This window comes from Lontra canadensis, unplaced genomic scaffold (assembly GCF_010015895.1).
Source record: "Lontra canadensis isolate GAN:19392208 unplaced genomic scaffold, GSC_riverotter_1.0 scaffold50, whole genome shotgun sequence".
Taxonomy (NCBI): Eukaryota; Metazoa; Chordata; class Mammalia; order Carnivora; family Mustelidae; genus Lontra; species Lontra canadensis.
The window spans coordinates 69353-92328 of NW_022631044.1; the positions used below are offsets into that span (position 1 = coordinate 69353).

At 39.6% G+C, this 22976-nt stretch overlaps 1 protein-coding gene across 1 annotated transcript; it reads left to right on the forward strand.

Moving 5' to 3' along the window:
* Positions 1-1969: 1969 nt before the first annotated feature.
* DUSP11 (dual specificity phosphatase 11) lies at positions 1970-19325 on the forward strand. Its single transcript, XM_032873616.1, has 9 exons — positions 1970-2194; positions 3624-3699; positions 7959-8090; positions 11119-11242; positions 14985-15045; positions 17242-17288; positions 17561-17636; positions 17862-18068; positions 18967-19325. The coding sequence occupies exons 1-9, from the start codon at positions 2094-2096 to the stop codon at positions 19160-19162; spliced, it is 1020 nt and encodes a 339-aa protein (XP_032729507.1). The 5' UTR covers positions 1970-2093; the 3' UTR covers positions 19163-19325.
* The last annotated feature ends 3651 nt before the right edge of the window (positions 19326-22976 follow it).

Genomic DNA, 22976 nt, shown 5'->3' on the forward strand with positions numbered 1-22976 from the left:
CCCTTTCTCTCTGACAAATAAATCCTAAAAAAAAAAAAAAAGAAGAAGTCAGTTGACACATTTTGGCCTCATTTTGTATTAACAGAACATACAATTATATATACATTCATATGCATATAAATGTAAATTTATATATATATTAGTATAACATTGACATAACAATGATAATAATTCCTATATAACATTGATTATAACTTATATAATAATATATTTTAGTATTTAATATCTTATAGTCATTATTTATTCATGCAGCTAGATAGTGTAGCAACTGCCATGAACTCCATATACTAAAGAAGTAATCTTAAATATATTTTTTCACTTTTTTGTCATATTACCTCATTTATATCATTGGTATGTTTGTAGAATGTAGGGGTTTTTTTTTTTCAAGACTTTGTTTATTTATTTGTCAGAGACCACAAGCAGGGGGAGCAGCGGGCGGAGGGAGAAGCCAGCTCCCTACCTAGGTCTGGATTTTCTTCTATCAACTATAACTGAGTTTGTTGTGTCTTTTAGCACATTGGAAGTGTAGAACTGATATACCTTTTGTAGTTTCTGATAGAGTTAAGTCACTTTTCATATATTATCATATCCATAGATATATATACCATTCTTTTTTTTTTGGCTACTCCATGCCTATTGAATATTTTTTTTCATAATTCAAAAAAATATTTTGATTGAGCACCAAAGTTGAATGTACCTAATTTTAAGTTTGCAAATGTGCTGTTCTATCTTAAATCTTTTCTTTTTCCAAATAGCAATTGATAAGATTGACCTGTTTTACATTATGTGTAAGTGTTCAGAATTATAAATGCTTGTGGATATAAACTTGATTAGAATATGATTATCCCAGAATTGTTAAAGCTAGTGATCTTTTTACCCATTCATTTAGTCATTTATTCAATAACTCTGATCTTTCTGACCCTCAGTTTGTCCAGATCTCAAAAGGTTGTGAAGACTAACAGTGTATATAAAATACTCTCAGAAATTAGAAACTAAAAAATACAAATAACAAAAAAACCCAGCCTGCAATTTAGCACTTTATTCTGCCTTCAGACCTACTGTAGAACATGTTGTCCTTTGCTGTTCCACATATAGCAGAAATTAAGTTTTTCTAGCAGGTACAGATCCCTATGCCTGATACTGTGTGGAAATCTTAGACTTGAGCTTCTACTCTTATTTATTTTTTTGTTTTTTCTAAAACCTAAATACCTACTGTCCACCTCTAATGTGAAACTCTAAGGTGCGTGATAACAATCCAATAATAGTTTCACTGTGAGTGAGAGTACGGCTGATACAATATTTTTGGAGGGCAGTGAGGCAGTATCTTTGAAAAATTTGAGTCTACATATCCTTCACTCCAACAATTCCACTTCTAAGGATTCAGATATAGATGTATACATATTTCAGGGCATTCATATTGCAGCCTGTCTGTAATACAGAACGAAAACCTGAAAAAACCAAAAAGTCCATCAGTATTGGACTGGTTATACAGATTATGTTTCTTATAATCAATGAAATACTATGCATACCAGGCATTGAAAAGAATAGAGCAGATGTATGCATAAATTGGGAAAATCAGCATCCAAAATAGATTGTAGGATACATATACTACATTGCTTTTGTATAAAATAGGAGATACCTACATATGTTTATATATATATATATATATATATATATACATACACACACACACACACACACACACAGAGTAAGTGTGAATGTGAGCAGTTGGAAAATATCTGGAAGAACCACACAAGGAACTGGAAGAGTGGGACTTAACTTTCACTCCATATCCTGCACTGTTTGAATTCTGAAGTGCACCAACATGCTCATCAAACCTGTGCTACTGGCCCCCAGCTTAGGAGGGCACTGTAGTTTCCCAACTCCTGTTTAGTAATCAAACTATAGTCGGCCGGCCTGCGTGGTTACGTCATCACGACTGTCGGTGGCGCGTGCGCAATAGCAAAGGGCCCGGGAACGACGTGGGTTGTTGCCTATTCGCTTCCGGTCCCGGATCTTGTTTTGGCATCGAAGGCGCTGGGCTGGCGGCTTTGTCGCTCTTGCCGTTGGGTGGGCGGCATCTTGGGGCCCAGATGAGCCAGTGGCATCATGCCCGCGGCGGCTGGGGCCAGGGACGCGCGTTCTCTGGACGTAGCTCAGCCAAGAAGAAGCGCGGAAACCACGTCCCGGAAAGGTAATCTGCCTTGGCCCCGGGGCGTGGCCCTCCAGCTCCGAGCTCCTGGGCCTCGGCCCCATCTCTTGTGGTGTTTGCCCGCCCCTGTCCCCGCCGAAGGCTTGTGGTCCGCCCCAGCTGGGAGGCACGATGCTCTAGCTGTTCCGCCCACGGTATCCGATCATCTGTGAGGTTCTGATTTTTCCCCATTCTGTTGAAAGCGAGGCTCTGGCCATTGCTTTTCCGGTAAAATGCGGAGGGATGGCTTAAGATGGGACTGCCAATGTTGGGGACGACCCCTTAATTACCAAATTGGAGTCTCCCTCAGCTCCTCAGCTGTGTTATTTTGGCACAGCAAATATGACTAATAAGAACCTAGTTCGAGCGAAAAAACCCACCAGGACATCCGAACTTTTCCATCGAAAAAGTTGATTTATAATGTTTCTAGGAATCATAGAGGGGATACTGTTGCTTCCTAACACGTCTCATTTGAGATAGCTGCTTCTGTACAAATGATTAATTTTGAGGCTTTGCTTGTGTGTGCATTGAACTCTTGTATTCCTTGAGCCCTTCCTTTCCTTCCATCTTCTACATCAGGTCCCTTTCATTTTATCTCCTTAATATCTTTAACCTGTCAGTTTCTGTCAGCATCCACATACAGAATTTGATCTGTTGCGGTTAAGTCCTAACTAGTGTACGTTTATCTACTCTTGTTTCCTTCCAATCCATTCTTCACACAAAAAGTCATTTTAATAGACTAGTTCAAATATTGCTCAAAAACATATATCAAAAACATTGTTTTAAGAATAAAAAGAAACTCTTTACCATGGTCTTTAAGACTCTGCATAGTCTAGACTCTTCTTTTGCTTCTCCAGCCCCATCTTGTGCCACTTTTGTCCTCACTTTCTGTGCTTCAGCTATACTGAATTAACCTTATTTAACTAACTCATCCTACAGACATCAGCTCAAGTATCACTTTTCGCTGTGATTCCTAACATTACTAAGTGAAGTTCACAGCCCCTTTTCTATCAGGTTGTCTTTTAAAATATGAACTTGAAGTTTCCTATTGATTGATTTTGATGGCATCAGTTGTATAAGGACTAAAACTGTGAAGTGAACTGAATTTAAATTATTTCAGTCGACAGGTAGGTATTAATGACATCTTAGTATTCAGGATTGGTCTAGGTTTTATCAGGGATACAACAGTACTGGCCAACTCTGGCTTTAAATCTGCCTTACTTGTTGAGACTTTTGCACTGTTTTGTTGCCTTGTGTCTGAGAGAGTGGAAGTTGTTACTAGGTGGTGTTGAGTAAGTGGAACAGCAAAATTCAAAGCAAAGAGAAGAGGGGACCTACTGTGTGGGCTATGGTTTTCATTTACAGGGAGCCTTCATTCTATTCAGGGAGACAGGCTAACATAAAATTTGGCTAACAAAAAATGTATTAATAGGTGGAAAGACTACCTCCCAATTGGACAACGGATGCCTGGGACTCGTTTCATTGCTTTCAAAGTTCCTTTAAAAAAGGTGAGCAAAAGTAAATTCAGTATTCTTTCACAAATCCGAATTCATGGTGTAGATACTTGTGCTCGAGCATGTCACACTCTGTTTCTCCGCCCCCCGCCCCTTTTTAAAGATTTTTATTTATTTGAGAGAGAATGAGTGAGAGCATGAGAGAGGAGAAGGTCAGAGGGAGAAGCATACTCCCCAAGGATCTGGGAGCCCAGTGTGGGACTCGATCCCGGAAGTCTGGGACCATGACCTGAGCCGAAGGCAGCCGCTCAACCAACTGAGCCACCCAGGCGCTCCCCCCCACCGTCCTTTTTTAAAAAGTTTTTATTTTGTATGGTAATCTCTGTATCCAGTGTGGGGCTTGAACTCACAACCCCAAGGTCAAGAGTCCCATGCTCAGGGCCATCTAGGTGGCTCAGCTGGTTAAGTGTCTGACTCTTGATCCAAGCTCAGGTCTTGATCTCAGGGACAGAAAAAATAGAAGTCATATGCTCTATGCCAGGCACCCTTCCATTTTCCCTTTTTAATAGCAAATACTTTGTTAACTTTGTTACATCCCCTTTACTATTCTGAAATAAAATTCATAGATAAATACTACTTCCATACTTAATTTTAAAGAAAAAAAATCAATGTAATGCTGAAACCAATAACATACACAATAAATGAAGTAATTTATGAAAAAGTAATATGTATTAATTTCAGTATGTAAGTATTTAGGCATGCCTATTTTAGAAATAAAAACATAGTCAATTACTTCCATCATGAATACAAAAACTGCAAATCCAGGTTGAACTAGGTGGGTTTTCTTGCCTTGCTGGCAGAAATTTCCATGATAGTGAACAGCTCTTAATAGATTTTCAAATAAAACCTAGTATACGATCTTTACTTGGCTGTTAATGTGATTACTGTCTTGGAAAAGTCAATGTACTTTAAAACTAGGCCAAAAAACTCGTGTTTATTTGTGAAATGAAGTTAGGTTCTAAGGCTTGGATAATTGTGAAACAGTATTTCACCTGTACGAGCATTGAATAGGATATTCCAAAGTCATTCTCTGGGTGGCCCCTGAAGGAGGGCGCACCCTGAGGCACCATTGGCCATGCAGGCCAGCAGCAGTGTCTCTGGGGTTGTGGGGGTCTTCGAGGTGCAGCAGAGCCTGTGAGGTGAAGCTGAATGAAGGTCGTCGTGATGTTTTCTGAAAACGTGTCCGAGGATGGCTGCGATAAAATGACTAGGAGCACAGCTGCATGTAATGAGCATTTAGGTAGCTGCAGGGGAATGAATGTTCCAGTCCATAACTAAGGTGGTAAAAAATTCTTCATTGCCTCAAAGACATGCAGTTGGAATGAAAAATGAAGACTTGGTCAAGAAGACATGAAGTGAAGCAGATGATGAAAATTAATATTTTAGTTAATGTTGATCACTCACAAGTTATGTAGAAAAACACGTGTTGGAATATTTTTATTTTTTTATTATTATTAAAGATTTTATTTATTTGAGAGAGAGAGAGAGAACATGTGCACAAGCAGGGGTAGGGGCAGAGGGAGAGGGAGAAGCAGGCTCCCCCCTGAGCAGGGAGCTAGCTAGACATGGGGCTTGATCCTAGGACTCTGGGATCATGACCTGAGCAAAAGGCAGATGCTTAACCGACTGAGCCACTCAGGTGCCCCTATTTGAATACTCTTAATTGCAGGGCAATAAAGTCTCTTATTTAAAAAAAAAAATGTAATTCAAGTGTGAGACACATTTGTAGGACTGTAAGGAATTTGTCAAGATTTCTAGCTTTCATAACCCCTGTTCACTAAATGCTAATAAGACCCCTTCACTTCCATCATCATAACCAATAAACACCCCAAAAACCCCAATGCTGTGGATTAGTAAGTCAAGATTTCAGCAAGGAGATCCTGAAAATTGTGTTTTTGTTTGAACTAAGGAAGGAATAGGTGGGGATAGCATTTGGCTAGTATAAAAAGAATGAGAAGAGACTTATGTCTCATTAAACTGCCCAGCATAGAATGGATTGGTATCTGGAAAAGCCTACTTTGAATATATTGGGAATTTATTTAGTTTGTGACTCATAGGTCAGAGTTCCTTTCTCACCTGTATGTTAGTTCTTCTGCATCTAGACTTAAAAACTAGTCTTTTCATAAAGGTAAACATATGGTTCTCATTCACATCCATCAACACCAAGCATGGTGCTGTTGAATAAGTTGAACAATGTTTAGCATGTAATAAATATTAGCAAATATTTGTGGAATGGACACCCCCTCCCATTTGCAGTTACTGTGAATTATCTCCTATGTTTCTCCTTTCCTCTGTGTGATTTTCCTAATTCCCTAACTCCCTACTCCATGGCCTCTAAAAGTGGATTCCTGAGGTTCTACCAGAGTCCCTGCTTAGTCTCTTGCCTAAAAGTACATCAGCAAGATAGAAGATAGGAAGACTCTGTGGTTTCCCTTCCTCCACACAGCCACAAATCTTTCCTGTATGATACGGTTATTTAGGCCCTGTAAAGGGGATGACAGAGCTGCATAACCACTCCACTGCAGGTCTTACTCATGCTCTGAGTCAGGGAGTAAAATGTGACATTGATTTCTTGTGTGTTTCATGGAAGTCACCCAAAGAAAAGCAGTCCCAGTACTTGACACTCAGTTCTCAGGCACATTGGAATATAAATTAGAGTACGTTAAGTATCACATAAATGCCATGGCAAGAAATATCAAGGATTTCAGAGGAGGGGGAATTGATAACAGACGGGAAGTCTTCCTAAAGGGTTTGTGACTTAAATTAGTTATTTAAAGTTAGTTGTTCACACAACTAGAGATGATATTTGATCCATCGGCCCTAAGTCTGCAAGAAGCTTACTGGACAGGGCGCCTGGGTGGCTTAGTCGTTGGGTGTATGCCTTTGGCTCAGGTCATGATCCCAGGATCCTGGGATCGAGCCCCACATTGGGCTTCCTGCTCAGCAGGAAGCCTGCTTCTCCCTCTCCCACTCCCCCTGTTTGTGTTCCCTCTCTTGCTGTGTCTCTCTCTGCCAAGTAAATAAATTAAATCTTAAAAAAAAAAAAAAAAGCTTACTGGAGAGATTGTATGCCTTACTGTAATTAATTTACTCTTCAAAACTTTCACAGTATTGTGTGGAAGACAACATCATCAATCTGTCAAATCTTCCTAATTAATTTATTATAAATTTAACATCATCTCAAATAGGGCAATTCTAAAACTCATAGAGAAAAGTAAACCTAAATAGCCAAGAAAATTCTGAGAAAGAGGAATAATGGTGGAAGGGATCATGTAGCCCTGCCAGGTATTAAGCCTATATTAAAAGTGTTGCTAGGGCACAGGGAATTTTCAGGGCAGTGAAACTATTCTGTGTGATATTATAAGGGTAAATATAGGGGCGCCTGGGTGGCTCAGTGGCTTAAGCCTCTGCCTTCGGCTCAGGTCGTGATCTCAGGGTCCTGGGATCGAGCCCCACATCGGGCTCTCTGCCCAGCAGGGAGCCTGCTTCCCCCTCTCTCTCTACCTGCCGCTCTGCCCACTTGTGATCTCTCTCTCTCTCTCTGTCTGTCAAATAAAAAAAAAAAAATCTTTATAAGGGTAAATATAGGTCATACATCGGTCAAAACCCATAGAATGTATGTTACATACTGATTTGAAAATGACATGTCAGTGTTGGTCCATTCTAACAAATGGACCACAGTGGTATGGAATGTTGATGGGGGGAAGCTGTGTGGGGGTAAAGGAGAAAGGGTATAAGAGGGAACTCTGCTTTCTGCTCAGTTTTGCTTTGAACCTGGAACTGCTGTAAAAGCTAGTCTGTTAATAACAAAAAAAAAAAAAAGTGTGTTGGTGGCATTTGAATAACCAAACAGACCAATGAGCAGAGTATGTAAATAAGTCAAATACATAAAAGAATATTTAGCAATAAAAGCCACCTTTTGTATATGTAAGTACTCAAGAGGTACTTAAAAGTACCTATTTACAGGTGTTCTGTGTGGAGCTGGACATACAGTGGTGGGCAGAATTGATGTGGTCCCTGCCTTCTGAGAGTTAAAGTCTGGTTGGGAGATCAACATAAAACAAACACAGAAATACAAAGAAGTGAGCTTATTTTCTTCCCTCTCATCTCTAGAAGAAAGGATTGTAACGTAGCTTGTAAATTCCAGCAGAGTGGAAACTTTGCTTTAAATCTGTTGTGTTGGCATCACAAGGCTTGAATAAATGGAAAAGGATTTTAAGCACACGTTTGCTCTTTTTATTTCATTCTAACAGAGTTTTGAAAAGCACCTTGCTCCAGAAGAACGTTTTTCACCCTTGGATCTTTTTAACAAAATCCAAAAACAGAATGAAGAACTTGGACTAATTATTGATTTAACTTATACTCACCGCTATTATAAACCAGAGGTAAATGGAACCCTTCATTGAAAAGAACCTACTTTCTGCTACTATAATAATGCATAGTAATTCAGGAATTGCCGTCTTATGCTAAGGTGAATGTTGGCTTTCTTCCATGGGTAATAGTTCAAAAAGGGAACTTAGTGGTTTCCTTAAGTACATATTTCTAATTGGTGTCTCAAAATGAGATTAAAGACAGGAACTATAAACTGTAATATTGGATAGTAGACTCTGTATGTGCTGAAGAAATTCTATAAGCTTCTGTGTTCCATATTTTGAAAATGAAATAAATTTTCAGTAACTATAGTAGCAAGAAATGAATATCCATTATGTCTTTAGCACTTATTTTAAGCAGTTGCCTGAGCATGTGAGCATTGTGGTAAAAGACAACTGTTCTCTAAATTTCATGCTTTTCTTTTCCTAGTATCTCTTGATAAAAGAGCCCATATAATCTCTTGGCCTGTGTGGCATCCTGGTGGGAGGGAATTATCCTTGTGACCAATTTCATGGCCTTGGAAATAGTAACCCCTAATGTTTATTAATATTTGTAAAGCAGTTTGCTATTTAAAAAGTACTTTTACATGCTTTAACTTAGTTAATCCTCGCAACAGTCCTTTGCTGATGAAGCATTAGCAGTACTGACCTCTCCTGCCGAGTGCTTACTCTGCACTAAGCTCAGAGGATAGATGATTGCAATTGCTCATTCTATAGATGATAGAACTTGAGTCTCAAAAAAGGAAGAATTGACACTTGAATTCAGTTATTCCTCTTGGTTGTTTTTTTTTTTTATTGTGGTCAGATACACATAAATAATCATCTTAAACGTTCATAAGCATACGATTTGGTGGCATTAAAATACATTGACAATGTTATGTAACCATTATCACTGTCTTTAACCAGAACTTTTTCATCATCCTAAACCAAAACTATACCCATTAAATAATCCCACTTCCTCTCTCTGCAGCAGTAACCTCTATGCTAGTTTCTGTCTCTGTGAATTTGACTATTCTAAGTACTTCATATAAGTGGAATCATACAATACTTGTCCAGTGTCCGACTTACTTCCCTAAACATAATGTTTTCAGGGTTCATCCATGTAACAAAATGTCACTCCTTTTTATGGCTGAGTAATACTCCATTATGAGTACATTCACTATTTTGTTTATCTGTTCACCTTTGATGGACGCTTGAGTTATTTCCACTTTTTGGCTATTGTGAATAATGCTGCTGTGAATACTGGTGTACCAGTACTGGGTCAGAGCCTTGCTTTCAGCTCCTCTAGATGTATAGGTAGGAATGGAGTTACTGGATCATGATAGTTTTATGTTTAGAAACTTTCGAGAAACCATCAGACTGTTTTCCGTTGTCGTTTTGTTTTTAAACACTTATCACAAGTTTTAAAAATATACAGAAACAGACATAATACTTTGGGTAATCATTGTACACCCACGAACTCATCCAGCTTTAATCTTTATTAATTGATGGCTATCGTGTTTCATCTGTACACCTACTGGTTTCACCCCCATCCCATATTATTTTGAAGCAGATCCCATAGATCATATAATTTAACCTGTATATTTTTGGTATTTATATTTAAAATGTAGGACTTACATTTTTTACTATCATTATTTAGCATTCAATAACCAGTCAGTGCTCAAATTTTCAGTTGTCTTCTAAGTGTCATAAAAAATGTTTTTTAAGAGCTTGAATTAAATCCAAATAAGGTCCACACTTGGATTATTAGGTCTCTCACGTCTTATTTAGTCTGTAGGTTCTCCCTCTATGTCTCTCTCACTTTTTTTTCCCCCCTGGTGAATTTTATTTTTTGGAGAAACCAGGTATTTTGTTCATTCTGATTTGATGATTCCCTCCCCGTGTGTTGTTAACATATTCTTTAGTCCTTTTTTTTCCTATAAATTGGTAGTTGGACCTAGAGGCTTGATCAGATTCAGGCTTGTTTGGGTTTTTGTTTGTTTGTTTGTTGTGTTGTTTTTGTTTTTGTTTTTGGCAAGACAGTTTCAGGAATGATGATGTGTTCTGTGGAGACATAGAAGTGATTATCTCTTTCTGTGATACTAGTAGTCATTGATGATTGATACCTACATCCATTAATTCATTTGGGACTTCAAAAAATAATGAATTCTATTCCTTTTTCATTTATGAGCTGGGTATATTTTTATCAAGAGAAGCTTCCTCCTCCTCCTCATCTATTTGGTTGCCCAGTTGTAGAAGCATGTTTCTTTCCTTGTATTTAACAGGCGTCAAAATGATGAGTTGATGCACTAATATCCTCTGGTGGTAACCAATAAATTTTATTTATTTACTTTTTCTATCATTGTGGACTTCATTGCAGCTATTATTCTCATTGAGGCGCAAATTGAGGCCCTGTCTTTGCCCAGTTGCTTCTCAGGGTGGCTCTTGAGTCCTTTGGACATGACATTAGTTGTATGTAGGCTTCTTCTGGGCTCAGGGCTAGGAAATGTGTGTTTGTGTGTTATTTAATATAAAACAAATCATAGGTTCATACTAGTACTTTCCATTTTAATTCAGAACTACAGGATTTTCATTTAACCTCATCTTTTATTGGTGTCTAATTTCTCCCACCCCAAGAATACCAGTTCTCAACAGTGCCTGCAGTTTGCTTGCTCTACAATACAAAATCCAAGTTTTTCTGACACTGTTCTCCTGTTCTGCTTAAATCACAGCTGCCTAATAACCCTTAAGATATAAAATATTTAGTAGAGCTACTTACTCATCATTTTATATGCATTTATTCATATGGACTCAGCTTTCTGGTTTGTATGCCTATTGCCTGTCCATTCTGTAGGGTTTTTTTATTCTCCATTCTATAGTTTCAGTGAAAATCAGATGGTACTTCCTGGTTGGAACAGCTTGGGAAAAATGGCTTTTTTATCAGAATTACTGACAAACTATGTTTATTAATAATCTCTTGGTTTATATTCTGGCTTCTCTGGTTACTTTTTACTTCTTTCCTTACACATGTAATAATATGCATTTTCATGGTTTTGCCTTATAGGACTTTCCAGAAACTATTCCTTACTTAAAAATTTATACAATTGGGCATCAGGTGCCTGATGACGACACTATTTTTAAATTCAAATGTGCTGTTAACGAGTTTTTAAAAGAAAATAGAGATAACGGTGAGTTTGTTGCTGTTTTTTCTTTTACCTGAACTTTGGTATGCATTTTGAATGGGGCTGGGACTTCTAGTGTGTTTAATAGTTTTAACATTAGGCTTGTGTTTGCTAACGTTAAGGTAGAAATGTCAGATGGTGGAGATAGATTGAGGTGTTCTTCCTTTTATGGTCACAAATTAATTTAGTTTGACAAATGGCTTTAATGAGAAATGTGAACTAGCTTCCTCATCTCCTTTTAAAATGTTTGGGAAATATATACTAAAATAAAAACATTCTTTTATCTCATTTATTGGTTCAGAGGTGAGAGGTGTGAGGGGAAAGGTTAAGGAAGTCAGGGTATTGGGTCAAAGGGTATGGGGAGCATGGCTTGTGTGACCCCCTGCCAAAAACAAGGAAAAAAGATGTCAAGGTCTTAGTGTATATAAAAGAGACGACAAAAGGGAGAGGTTTGGAGTGAGACGGAGCTCGGGAAGCAGAGCAAAACAAGGTGCGCCCGGGGCATGGCCTCTCCATTGTGCACATCTCAGATGTTCCTGCTGGTTTTCCACTTTGGGTACAGATGCGGAGGACACTTCCACCTCTCCTTCAGACAAGGAAGGACCTAAAAAGCTGGCGTTTCTTGTTCCTGCTTCAAAATCTGTCTTACTCCGTGGGCAATAGATCCTAGCAAGCTATTAGCTTCTGAATTTTAAGGATCCACCTACCTATTTCTGTACCTGGCTATCAGAAAGAAGGTGGTATTTGCCATATTTTAAGACTGAGGAATCTTTAGTCTTTGGAAAAAGCCACCAATCTATAGGACCAAGTGCTCATTTTGTTCTCTAAATTTCGCTTGAGGAGCCTATATTTTGTTAAGTAAATATGACAGAGAGTAAATATTCCATATATATACACAGACACATAAAACGGAGTAGGAGAGAAAAAATAGAGATAGAGGTGGGAAAATAGGGGATGGCAGGCGAGAGAGAAAGAGATGGGAATTTTAAGATAATTTTTCAAACTGTAACCTGGTTGCCTCATGCAGGCACTGGCTTTTCAATATCTTAAGCCCTGCTCCCAGATCTTCCCTGTACTTTAAAACTTGGGAGGCTTGGCCCTGCCTCTGACAATCACGGCATCTGTGCAAGAGGTAGACTCTGATTTGTATTAACTCGTCTCGGAAACATCGCCTCGTAGGACGTTAGGGTGCGGCTGCCGGGCTGCTCGTGGCTCCCCGGCTCCTGTGTGTGTGGCTGCTGTACAGTATCCCTTCGGTTCCGTGAGTCCGTGTGAACAGGGCCGTCAGTCTTGTTTGTTCACGTGCTGTCCCATGTTGGTCTCCTGCCTGTGTTATGCTGACTTCACTGAGCTCTCAGCCCTGGCAGTCTGGAGAGCTTGCTTTTGATCCATTTTGGCTCCTTCTGCTCTAAGCCCCTCCCACAGTCTCCAGGCTCCCTGATGAAGAGGAGGACGCTCCACTCTTCACTCCCTGGAGCCAGTAGAGGCTCAGAAAATACCTTGATTCAGTAAATGCTGAGAGCCTTTTAGATTTGTTGGCAGGGCCCAGGGATACAGAGGGTCATTAGAAACTGACAGTATCCGGGAAGACAAATGTGTGGTAACTGTAAGAGAGTAGGTTAATTATAATAAAAGAATTAAGTGTAACAGGAATATGGAGGAGAGGCTGAGGGAGGCCTGACCGAGGAGATAGCATTTGAGCTAGGCTGTGGGGAAGAGGATTTTGCCAGAATGAGAAAAGGAATATTCAGGTTTGGGGAACAAGTGCAAAAGGCACAGGCCTTGACCTTGTGCCCAGGAGCGGCAGCCTCTGTAATGACCAGAGGATAGCGTGAAAGGGCATAGAATTCACCTGTTGAATTTCAACAAACATTTATAGGACACCTTTTAAGTTAAAGGCACTGTTCTAGGAAGCAGAACGGAAGAAAGTTCTTGCCCTTCTATACTCTGCATTCTAGTGGGGGACAGGGATAAATAAGTAACTATAGGAAATGTTAGATGGTGATGACGTGCTTTGGAGAATAACGAACAGGATTCAGAAGTGAGGGCCTGTGTTGGGTGATCAGGGAAGGCCTCTCTATTAAGATGTCATTTGAGTAGAGCCTTAAAAGAAATGAGGAACCATTGGATATCTGGGAAGTTTGGGGGGACAGAGTGTTGCCAAGCAGAGGGAATAGTAGGTGCAAAGCCCCTGAGGCAGGACTATGCTCGGCGCAGCTGCGGTGGGGAACGTGTGTGAGGTCAGGGCCGTAGCAAATGGGGTCTGTTCTAGGAAGGGGGGCAGGAGGAGGTGGATCAGGGAGGTCCCTGGAAGTCCTGGTTTGAATCATTGTGGACATACAGTTCAGATGGAGAGACTGATGATACCATTTTTAAAGAGTTCTAAATACTTTGCTGAAAGTTTGGGCTTTTTTCTATGCCAAATGGAGATTTTTTTTTTTTTTTAAGATTTTATTTATTTATTTATTTGTCAGAAGGAGAGAGAGAGCACACAAACAGGCAGAGAGGCAGAGAGAGAAGCAGGCTCCCTGCCGAACAAGGAGCCCGATGCGGGACTTGATCCCAGGACCTTGGGATCATGACCTGAGCTGAAGGCAGTGGCTTAATCCACTGAGCCACCCAGGCGTCCCCCAAATGGAGATTTTTAAGCGAGGGAGCAATCCTACGAGTTTGTATTTTAGGAAGATCCACATCTTCCATATGAAGAATTACTTGAAATAGACAAGATTTAGAGGTAGGGAAACAGTAACCCAGGCAGGGGACGAGTGCTTTCCTACCAGACACCACCTAGTCACAGGCATACATTTTGCAGAGATCAACTACACTTAATCGTTTATTTAATTTCTCACACACTTTAAATTTATTTTCATTTTTAAGATTTTATTCGAGACAGAGAGATAGAACACGTGTAGGGGGAGAGGCAGAGGGAGAGGGAGAAGCAGACTCCGTGCTGAGCCGGGATTCCGAGGTGGAGCTCAGTCCCAGGGCCCAGAGATCATGACGTGAGCCAAAAGCAGACACTTAACCATCTGAGCTACCCAGGCGCCTTTCACGTAATTTTTTTAAATGATGGACTAAGAGATATTATGTCATAGCTGGAAAAATCTTAGACTTGATTCTAATCTTTGCTCTGTCTGCCTGCTTTGCAGCTTGGGCTTCTGTCACCAAGTCTGACTTTTTCATCAGGAGATATGAGCAGCGCTGCTCTCCTGGGCGCTTCACGGGCACGCAGACTGTGGGGCATGAGGAGCAGCAAATGAGAGCAGGGACGGAAGTGCTTTGGGAATTCAAGAATCCTGCAGAAACTGTACTTTTTCATATTCAGTATCCAAAGAAAAGGCATTTGATTTGTTTTACTCAAAAAAAAAGTTTGATTCTTCTAGCCTGTTTTTCAAGGGGTTTTTTGCATTCATTTTCTATAATTCAATCAGTTACTGATGGACATTCTATAGTAAGAAGCTGGGTTCATCTCCATGCCATTCTGGCTATTAGTACCTGACTAGGCCTTCCCCAGTTTACACGATTGCTTCTAATAGGGACTATGCAGAATTTCTCAGGGGCAGTGAATTTCGACTTTATGTGAAATAATTCTTTAGAGTATATTCCTAAAATAACACACTCCTTATCAGTTTTTCCTTTTCAGGGTTGTGGTAGTGGCAACTAATAAATGGTACTCTAAAGAAAATAGTAGAATTTGTTTTAAGTGTATCTACTTCACTTATTTAACTCTGTATTCCTTATTTTGTAGACAAACTTATTGGTGTTCATTGTACCCACGGTTTAAACAGGACTGGCTATCTCATCTGCAGGTGAGTTGCCAACCCCAGGAGACAGACCACGTTTAAGTTGTTTTGTTTACAATAATAGCATAAGCTAGTTGCAAAAAATGCAGTCAGTATTGAAATGTATGAAAGTTTAGAAAGCAGTCTTGCTCCCCACCCAGAGATTACCAGCAGTAATAATTTACTACGTATTTTTCAGACTTAAATATGCAGACAGATATAAGTATATACATGTAATTTAATGGTGTTAATATTTAGACATCCTGTTTTATAATTTAATATATTGTGGACATCTTCCTATGAAAATATTTGGAAACCTCATTCTTTTTTAGAAGCTGAAATGTTTCATTGTTTTCTGATGAACATAAAAGTCAGTAGTTTTTAATATTTTAAAACATTGAATCAGTGAACATTCCTGTATGAACAAATTTGAATATATATGCTATTTTCTCAGATAATTTCACTCAGAATGGAATTTCTGAATCAAAGTATTGATAGATTTGTTCGTTCAGAAAAGACTGAGCGTCTGCTCTGTGTAAGCACTGTGCTGGGTGCTAGCAGAAAGACCTCAGAGACTTGACTTGCCTTTTGTGAACTCTTAATAGTCAAGAGAGTATGAATAGACATTCAGGTATCACACATATGCATGTGGAATTACAGATCTGATAAATGCCAAAGAGAGGGACATGGTACGTGAGAGCATATTAATGGGGGGATTTGACCTTAGCATGGAGAATACAGAATGTTTCTTTGGGGTTGTTTGGGCTGATACCTGAAGGATGATGAGGTTAGATACTGTTAGACACTGGGGAGAGAATTCTAGGCATAAGGAACAGCAAAGACTGATAATAGGAAAGCATATGCTGTGTTGGAATGAGCCAGGGAGGCTGGGCCATGGGAAATACGATGTTAAAATGGAGCAGAAAAGTTTAAAAAGGGGGGGGTCATTGGGTGTGGGAGTGCCTGGCTGGCTCAGTCGGTAGAGCATTTGACTCTTGATCTCAGGGTCAGGAGTTTGAGCCCCGGTATAGATTACTTTTTTTTTTTTTTTTTTTTTTTTTGAGATTACTTAAAAAAAAAAATAAAAGTTTAAAATGGAGGTGAAGGGGCACCTGGCTGACTCAGAAGGGCATATGACTCTTGATCTTGGTGTCTTGAGTTCAAGTGCCAAAGATTACTTTAAAAAAAGTTTACAATGGAGCTGGAAGTATGGGGAGGAGCTAGATCATGCGAGTCTGTGTTTGGACTTAACAGTAATTGAAAACCATTGAACGTTTTTTGTTAAGGGTGAGTATGTAGAACATAATCACAGTTGCATTATCTAGCCATCCTTTTGATGCCAAATGGAGAATATCCTGTAGAGAGGAAGAGTGGAAGCAAGGAGAAATGTTAGGCTTTGTAGAAATCAAGGCATGACTGTGGCTTGGACCAGGGTGTGGTGGTCATTTGGGAGGAAAGATGTGGACATATTCTAGAGCTATTCATTGTTAGGACTTGGTAGTGTGTTGAAGGTGAGGGTGAGGGAGAAATGGCTGGCGGTGGCAGTGACTCCTAAGCTTCTGGCCCATAGTGTTGGTTAGATAGTATTTAGATTTGAGTTAGTATTTTTCCCAATTTGTCTTTTTCTGTTGTTGGTTCCTGATAAATACTCTGTCATATTAAGTAAGTGTCCTGTTTCTAGTATACAAAACACTTTGATAAAAATGACTGTTGTGGGGCACCTGGGTGGCTCAGTAGGTTAAGCATCTGCCTTCAGTTCAGGTCATGATCCCAGGGCCCTGGGATTGAGCCCCGTGTTGGACTCCCTGCTCAACAGGGACCCTGCTTCTACCTCTCCCTCTGCCACTCCCCCCTGCTCTGCTCTCTAACTCTCTGTCTCTTAAATAAAATCTTAAAAAACAAACCCAAAAATAACTGTTGTATTTTTATCAGATACCTTTTTAACATCTGCCAATTTGGTCCTTTATTTTCTTCTCTTTCATTTAGTAATTAAATTGTTGTATTAATGTAAATAATTATATTAATAGATTTGCTAGAGTTGGGTCATCCTTGGAATAAAACCTTTTTGTGGTCATTGATATATCATTCTTTAATTATGGGATTAGATGTGCTAATATTTTCTTAGGATTTTTATATATGTAAGTGAAATTGGACCTTTTTTGAAAACACTTGATTTTTTTCTATTCATATATATAAATGACTTGAATTATGTTGTTTTGTTAGATATTTGATTGATGTACAAGGCATGAGGCCAGATGATGCAATTGAATGTAAGTATAAGGGTTGTCACTATTTTTTCTTTTTATAAAAGCTGAAGGTGGAAATGTAGATGAATTTCTCAGATTTTGGAAAAAAGAAATGTTTGTAATTCATTTGCTCTGACACAATACATTCTTTTGCCAAAAGTTTATAAAGGGATATATCTGGAAATAGTGAGGTATAACTGCCTGAGTGATTAGTCAGTGGCTTTCAGCTTTGACCTTCTTTCTCTGGGAAAGATTTGCTTTTTGTAGTGATTTTTAACAGTTCAGCCACTCTTCAGTATTCAATAGGTGCCGCGGACATTGCTTGGAAAGACAAAACTATATTGAAGACCTTCAGAAAGGTCCCATCAGAAGGTAAGTTGCATTTTATATGTGAGATCTATGGCTAGGGAGATCTGTTTTTACATCGTTGAAGTTGTATGTGTTCATTCTTCTTGTACCTTATTTACTTGCTCAGGGAACTTTAAAGGAACAGGGAGGGGAGGATGGGATTGTTATTTTCATGGGCCAAAATATCGTCACTAAATTGGCTACGGAATTTGGAAACCAGTAATACTGTGTGGAAACATTCTCTTTGAGGAATTGGGATTCCAGTGTATCCAGATCAAGTGGTTTTGAAGATGTAACACACATGATGGAACCAGTCCACACCACTATTAACCAGTCCACACCACTGTATAAGCCTGTTAACCAAGGACATTGGTATAACCTACATCAGACCCAGGGTTACCCAGTACCTTCTCGGCATTTCCACAGCCAAACCCAGGATTTGCAGCAGTCAGTAAGGTATCTCTTCTCTCCTCTTTTCTAGAATTGAAATAGAAATTTATATTGTAAATTAGTGCAAACACATGAAAATGGTGAAAACCGATGTTTCTAGCTGACCAGAGGTATCATTTGCTCCATATTTTGCATTCAGGGCTGGAAAATAAAGCATAGGATGGGAGGGAATATGTGAATTTTCAGAGGCAGTTGGGAAAATGACTTGGAAAATTTCACTGATTCTAAACTTAGTTTAAGCCAAAAGTTTGAAATGATTACCAAGAAGGATATTGCATTCTTAGGCTCTATTAATAGTGGTAAAGTTTGCAGAATAAGGAAGGTTGTTATTTAAAGAGTAAATACAAATTATAAGGAAAAATAGTAAAATTCCAGTATGATATATTACATTTACAGATCTTGCTTTTGAAACAATTAAATTTCAATCTTAATTTCCCAAATTTGTTGCATGTGTAGTTAATAATTAGAATTTCTATACTTTATAGCTAATTTATATATGTATTTATACAATGAAAGCAGCTTTCTGTTTTTAAAAATAAATACCTTAATACTGTCTACATCAACTCTGCAGGACTTGGGGAGAAAGTATTTGATTAGAAAAGTGTGGGCATTTATCTCTGTAGGGAAGGGTTGGAGTAGCTCTTGGGAACCTATTGTGTGCCAAGGTGTATGGTAGGTAATTTAAATACATTGTCTTAATTTACCTTGAAAACCACCCATGAAGATGGAAGGTATTACCTCCATTTTATAAAGAACTAAGAAATCCAAAGATGAAGCAGTTTATCTGCTAAGGTTGTACAAGGAGAAGACAGTAGAGCCTGAGTGTTTGTGTATTATTTTATAAAGCTTATTAAGATATTTTATTAAAACTAATAATAATACATTACTTTTTGTTTTCTTTAAGAAAATTTTCACAGAACCAGAACATTTACCAGAGAGGCCATATCCCTCCTCCTGGTCCCCCTGGAGAGGACTATTCACAAAGGAGGTACTCTTGGAATGTAAAGCCAAACGCCAGTCAAGCAGCCCCGAATACAGTGTGGTATCCGGGCAGTTACTACAGACTCTCCTATCCAACCTATTGTGGATGGACTGAATGACACAAACCTGTCCTAGAAATCTCTCTGCAGATAGAGCAGGACTGAAGACAGTTGAAGTGACTTTTTATAAGATCAGGTCAAATGTGAGGTTTATAATCTATTTTATTGCTCCCTCATGTGTTCAAGCTTAAAGAAAAATCACATTGATACCTCTTTGTTGATAAAATTTTTGTTTGTTGCAGTATTTGCAACAGTAAAGGAAATAATCTCTCATTCAGTCTTACATTTTTTTTTAAAGGAAGATGGTATTTTAGGACTGAGAAAGTAATAAAGAATTTCCCTTGTAAATTATTTTTTAAAAATTCTGTCTTCCTTATCGATGTGTTTCTTTCTGACTAGACTTGTGATAGGAGGGTATGTGCGGAACTTTCTGGTGTTTTTGTCATGTTCTATTATTGGCCCAATCATTAAGGCTATCTTTTTTTTCCCTAACTGTTCAAGATTTCTATTAAAACCTACCTAAGAGACAATCTCTTTAAAATCTATTTGAAGTTAGTAATTGTATTTTTTTTAAGACTTTATTTGTTTGAGAGAGGTAGAGAGAGAGCACAAGTAGGCAGAGCAGCAGGCAGAGGGTGAGGGAGAAACAGGCCCGATGCAAGGCCCGATCCCAGGATCCTGAGATCATAACCTGAGCCAAAGGCAGACGCTTAACTGACTGAGCCACCCAGGTGCCCCTAGTAATTGTATGTTTGTGATTAGACATTTCTTTGGTAGTCTGTTGTGGGATTTGACCAACTTCTTTCACTGAATTGTCAGCTATACCATCTAACACAAGAACAGATAAACTTTTAGGTAATAGACTCTCAGCTGGGCAAGAGAAACTGATAAACCAGAATGCTGGTTAATTTACCTGACAGGGTAATTGTTACCAACTGGGTAGAACTATTCAGAAAACTTGAAAACTTTTATAGACTACAGAAGTTCTTTAATGAACAAAATAGGATACAACACTTGAAGCCTGGGATGTCTGGAAGACTTGTGGACAAGGATGGCTCCTTGTTTTATTACTTGTCTGTTGAACATAACCCACTGGGATCTTTTTGCTCTTGCCTTACAGGAGAGTGGTGCCTTGATCTTGACTTTTTCTGTTCTCTTTCCTGCTGGTATACCTCTGAAACATACAGATGGGTCACTTGGCAGGTGTTAAATATTTTTAGTTGCAGAGGAAGCCAGAGACCCGTTTGCTCAATAAAGTGTCTCACCAACATGACATCCTAAGCCTCAGTAGATATTCAATGAGTACTTGGGCAGCTTGGCTTCATTTTTTTTTTTAAGCCTCTGACTTTGAAGATTTGTATCCTAGAATGTCTCATACTGCATGCGACAGGCATTTTCTTTATCCTCTTTTCCATCTGAGCAACATGTGGAACCTGACCGTGAGGAAGTGCTCTAGTTCGGCCAGTCCCCTGGCCTGTGTCTCATTAGCTCCGTCACGCTGCTGCCTGTCATCTGAGTGCTCAGGAAGTGGTCCTCGGCCTGCCACATGTAACAGATTTGGAAGTTCTTCTTGCTGAAAGGCTGCTCTTGTGGCTACACCTTGAAGGCTCACGTGGACTGAAACTGGAGCCAGACAGATGGTGAGGCGTACGGGAAAGAACAAGCAGGGGCAGGCGTGGGAATCCAGCTACTCTGATGGTTTTCGTTAACAAGCAGTTTCCAAGGAGGCCGTTGCCAGCAGAAGTGCTCTCCTTAGAAGTACTGCTGCCTTCAGAAAATGTGACCCTGTCGTCCACTCTGTCCCCTTCCCATTTCAGTCAACATGGTTTGTTAAAAAACTAAACTCCTTAAAAACAAACAAACAAACAACAACAAAAAAAGAGGCTGCTTTTGCTTTCTCATGTCTCATTTATTCTTCACCATACTAGAGTTATGGTTTCTACTTGCACCATACCCCTTAAAAGTCTTCTGGCTAAAGGGACCAGCCACTCCCATTTTTTTAAAGGTCTTCAGTAGCCTTTTAAGCTTTTCTTTTTTTTTAAAGATTTTATTTATTTATTTGAAAGACAGAGATCACAAGTAGGCAGAGAGGCAGGCAGAGAGAGAGGGAGGGGGAAGCAGGCTCCCTGCGGAGCAGAGAGCCCGATGCGGGGCTCGATTCCAGGATCCTGGGATCATGACCTGAGCTGAAGGCAGAGGCTTTAACCCACTGAGCCACCCAGGTGCCCCTAAGCTTTTTCTAAAGTTTTCATTTTTATTTAAAAAACACGTAGGAGTAGTTTAAAATTCAAATAGTTCTACTGAGATTACAGTGGAAAAGAACAGTCCCTCCCCCTGCCCCACGGGTATCACTGCCCAAAGGCAAACACTAAATACTTGTTTGTTGGAGAGGGAGAGTGGGGAGGGGCAGAGGGAGCAAGAGAATGAATCTTCAGCAGGCTCCATGCTGAGTTCTGAGCCCAATGCAAGGCTCCATTGAACTTGGAGTAGATGCTTAAACTGAGCCACCCAGGTGCCCCAACACTAAATTTTTTTGCATTATCTTCTAGTATTTGCCTCCGTCTTTTAATACTAGGTTTATTTTGCCACTTACTGCTTCTCCTGCCATGGAGAATACGAATTTAGCTCATGCACATTTACCCACATGCACGCTTCTGTTCTTACCTCAGTATCATTCTCTCCCAACTTCTGGTTCAGTCAGTATTCTAAGCTCCCGTTCCCTAGATATACTGAGCCATAGTATGCTGAGCTCCTTTCTTACACTGCTTTTGTCCTCATTTTGCCTTGTTTGCTTCTTTTCCCTGCATCTATCACCAGTTCATCCCCAAGGTCCCAACACCACTGTAACATTTCTCTTCATATGGGTAGGACAGACCCAGATCCTTTTTTGTCTGAAATCTCCCCTGGAACCCTCCTGGCCTTTTCCTGGTTGGGCGCTGAGTTAGGATGCTAGGGCTGCCTTAACAAAGCACAAGCTTGGGCCGCCTAAACAACAGAAATTTACGTTCTCACAACAGAAATTTACGTTCTCACAGTTCTACACGTCCGAACTGAAGGTGTCGGTAGGGCTGGTCTCTTCTGTGTTTAGAGATGGCCATCTTCCCCTTTGTCCTTACATGGTCTTCCAGCTGAGACTGTGTTCAGATTCCCTCTTTCTAGGACACCAATCATACTGGATTGATGACACCCTTATGACCTTGTTTAAATGTATTACCTCTTTAAAGACCCTGTTTTCAAATGTAATCACACTCTTGAGATTCTGGAGGTTAGGGTGACTTCAACATGAGAATTTATCAGGGGTGGAGTGGCACAATTCAGCCCATGATAGGGACCTTGATTGTTCTCTATGCCTGGGGCACAGCTGTTGCCCTGGGATTTCTCTCCACTATCACCCTGGTCATTTCTTACACCCCTCTTCTGTTTCCTGGATCCCATAGCCACTGCGTTATGGTGTACTTCCTTGTTTGGTGGAGTATATCCTTCCTTAGCTTCCTAGGGAGGGTTAATGGGATGTAAATTTTTTGAGACTTCCATGTGTGAAATGGGTATAGTTTAATCTCTCACTCCACTGATAATTTGCTAGGCTGTAGACTTGTAGGTAGGCCCTTTTGAATCCACTTATTCATACATTTTGTTGTTGCTCCTGAAACCCTGTGCTATTGTGATTCTCAAGTTTATATTTGTGACCTGTGATTTTTCTCTCCGAAGGCTTTAGGATCTTCTTTATCTCAAATATCCTGGAATTTCATGATATGTTTAAAAGTCTGTTTTTTTAATTCGTAATGCCGTATACTTAGCCCTTTCAGCCTGGCAAGTTGTGACTATCAGTCCTGGGAAATTTTGTTTTTATCCCTTCTATTTCAGGAACCTCTAT